The sequence below is a fragment of the Gaeumannomyces tritici genome (assembly GCF_000145635.1).
Source record: "Gaeumannomyces tritici R3-111a-1 unplaced genomic scaffold supercont2.302, whole genome shotgun sequence".
NCBI lineage: Eukaryota > Fungi > Ascomycota > Sordariomycetes > Magnaporthales > Magnaporthaceae > Gaeumannomyces > Gaeumannomyces tritici.
The window spans coordinates 1-1,865 of NW_008804846.1; the positions used below are offsets into that span (position 1 = coordinate 1).

Sequence of the window (1,865 nt, forward strand, 5' to 3'; positions counted from 1 at the left end):
AAAAAAAAAAAAAACACGGACAAAAATAAAAATTCAAAGAAAAAAAGATGGATGCCATGTTACTTTGGAATAAAAGTACATAAATACCCCGGAGAGATATAGGAATCAGGCGAGTCTGTTGGGAACAAGGTTCAGTGGAAGGGTGTCGAGTTTTCGCATTCAGGCATTGGTATTTGGCGGCAGGAATCGACGGCGAGTCAAGGCAGCAGGACAGTGTGCACTGGCGCGGTTCAAGCAAGGCACAAATGTATCACAAGACTCACCTATCTCCGCTCTACGATGTATCTATCTAATACGACAGCAGCAACGAATGTAGCTGCAAGACCAGAATGAGAGATAATATTAGGACCAGGCGGCTGCTACGAGGGTTCGAAGCTCTGTTGCGCCGAAACAGCTGCAACCCACACTTGATCTCGTGGGCTTTTCGTCTCCGCTATCGGCTGCGTCGGGCTTTGAGTTGGTGGGCGACGTTGCATTGCCTCGGTGCTTGGAGCTCGGGTCCGAGCGAAAGCTAGGCTCGGCATGGCGCTGCGATATCTCTGAAGCTGCGTGCACGGGGTTCTTGGGTTTTGTCCGTGACAAAGGCTTGTGTCAATCCAGCCAGGAGGCATTCACTCCTCTTATATTTGTAGATTTTGCAAGATGTAGGCGAGGTGGAACTTTTTAAGCGCGGTAGTGTGGGGTCGTGTAACTCAACCTGCTTCACTTTTTTGCTTCACTTTTTTTTTCTTGGCTCTGGGCTTCGTTGCGCCTCAGTTCTCCATCGGCAGAAAAGGCCGACAGCATTCCGACAAAGACGAGTTGCAGTAAACAGGCGCTGGGTTTAGTCAATACAAACAAACTTCTATCTGCCTGTTGTGGCACTTGCTATCTCTTCTCTCCCTAGATTGAACGCGCAAGCTGCCTGTGCAGATTTCATGCGATTCGCCGTTCTCACGGCAGAAGCGCAGCGCTAGGGCAGTTCACGACTAATGCCCAGCTATTTGATATGTCACGTCCCTCCTTACCTTCAGAAGGACTCATACATGTGTGGTCCATGAAGCCAACCTGAGAAAAACGGGTGCACCAGGTCAGGCATTGACGAGACGGGAAACATCAGCCATGGCATCCGCAAACATGGCAAATGCAGGCCCCTCGGACCGGCGGTCCTCGTCTCCTCCGGACGGCACCTACCAGCAGGGAGACGACGACGACGAGCACGACGAGGCCGGCCGGGCGCCCGCCGAGCCGGCAGACTGGGATCTCGACACGGACGACGTCCGCTCCATCTCCTCCTCGGACCTGTACGAGGCACGGCCCAACCGCTGGCGCGGCCCGCGCTCCACCTGGCGCGACCTGACAGAGGCCGACCGCCTTGACCACGACGCCCTGGTCTCGCTGCGGAACCAGGACCTGGCCGTTCACCTGTACAGCGCCTTTGTACTCAGGCGGCGCCGCCGACTCGCGGGGGCCGGGACGCGGCCGCCGCTGACGGCACGGGGGAGGACGAGGATGGGGAAGAGGCCGACGTGGACGCCGTCACGGGCCAGCGCGTCCGGTCCACGGCCTGGGCGCCCCCAAAGTCGTGGACCGCCTGGCCCATGCGCGCCCACGCGGTGCCGACCGAGGGGCTGGCGCTGGGCCCGCAGGCGCCCGTCGTCGACGACGCCCTCGAGGCCTACACGGTACGGCCCGCCGCCGGCGGGGGTGGCGACGACGACGACGGCGCGGGCGGCCCGCGCGGGGTCCTGGAGGAGCTGCTCTGCGCGGCCGTGCTGCGGCTGGCAAAGGACCGAGTGCGTCGGCGCCAGGAGCGCGGCGAGATCGACGGCGGACACGACGGACGCCGGCGGGCGCGAGACGGAACCGACGCGGGCGACGTGGCT

At 60.1% G+C, this 1,865-nt stretch overlaps 1 protein-coding gene across 1 annotated transcript; it reads left to right on the forward strand.

Annotated features, from left to right (window-relative positions):
• Positions 1-1,116: 1,116 nt before the first annotated feature.
• GGTG_14361 (hypothetical protein) lies at positions 1,117-1,471 on the forward strand (the record flags this gene model as incomplete). The annotated part of the gene is made up of 2 exons (XM_009232288.1): positions 1,117-1,283; positions 1,390-1,471. The coding sequence occupies 2 exons, from the start codon at positions 1,117-1,119 to the stop codon at positions 1,469-1,471; spliced, it is 249 nt and encodes an 82-aa protein (XP_009230552.1).
• Positions 1,472-1,865: the final 394 nt, after the last annotated feature.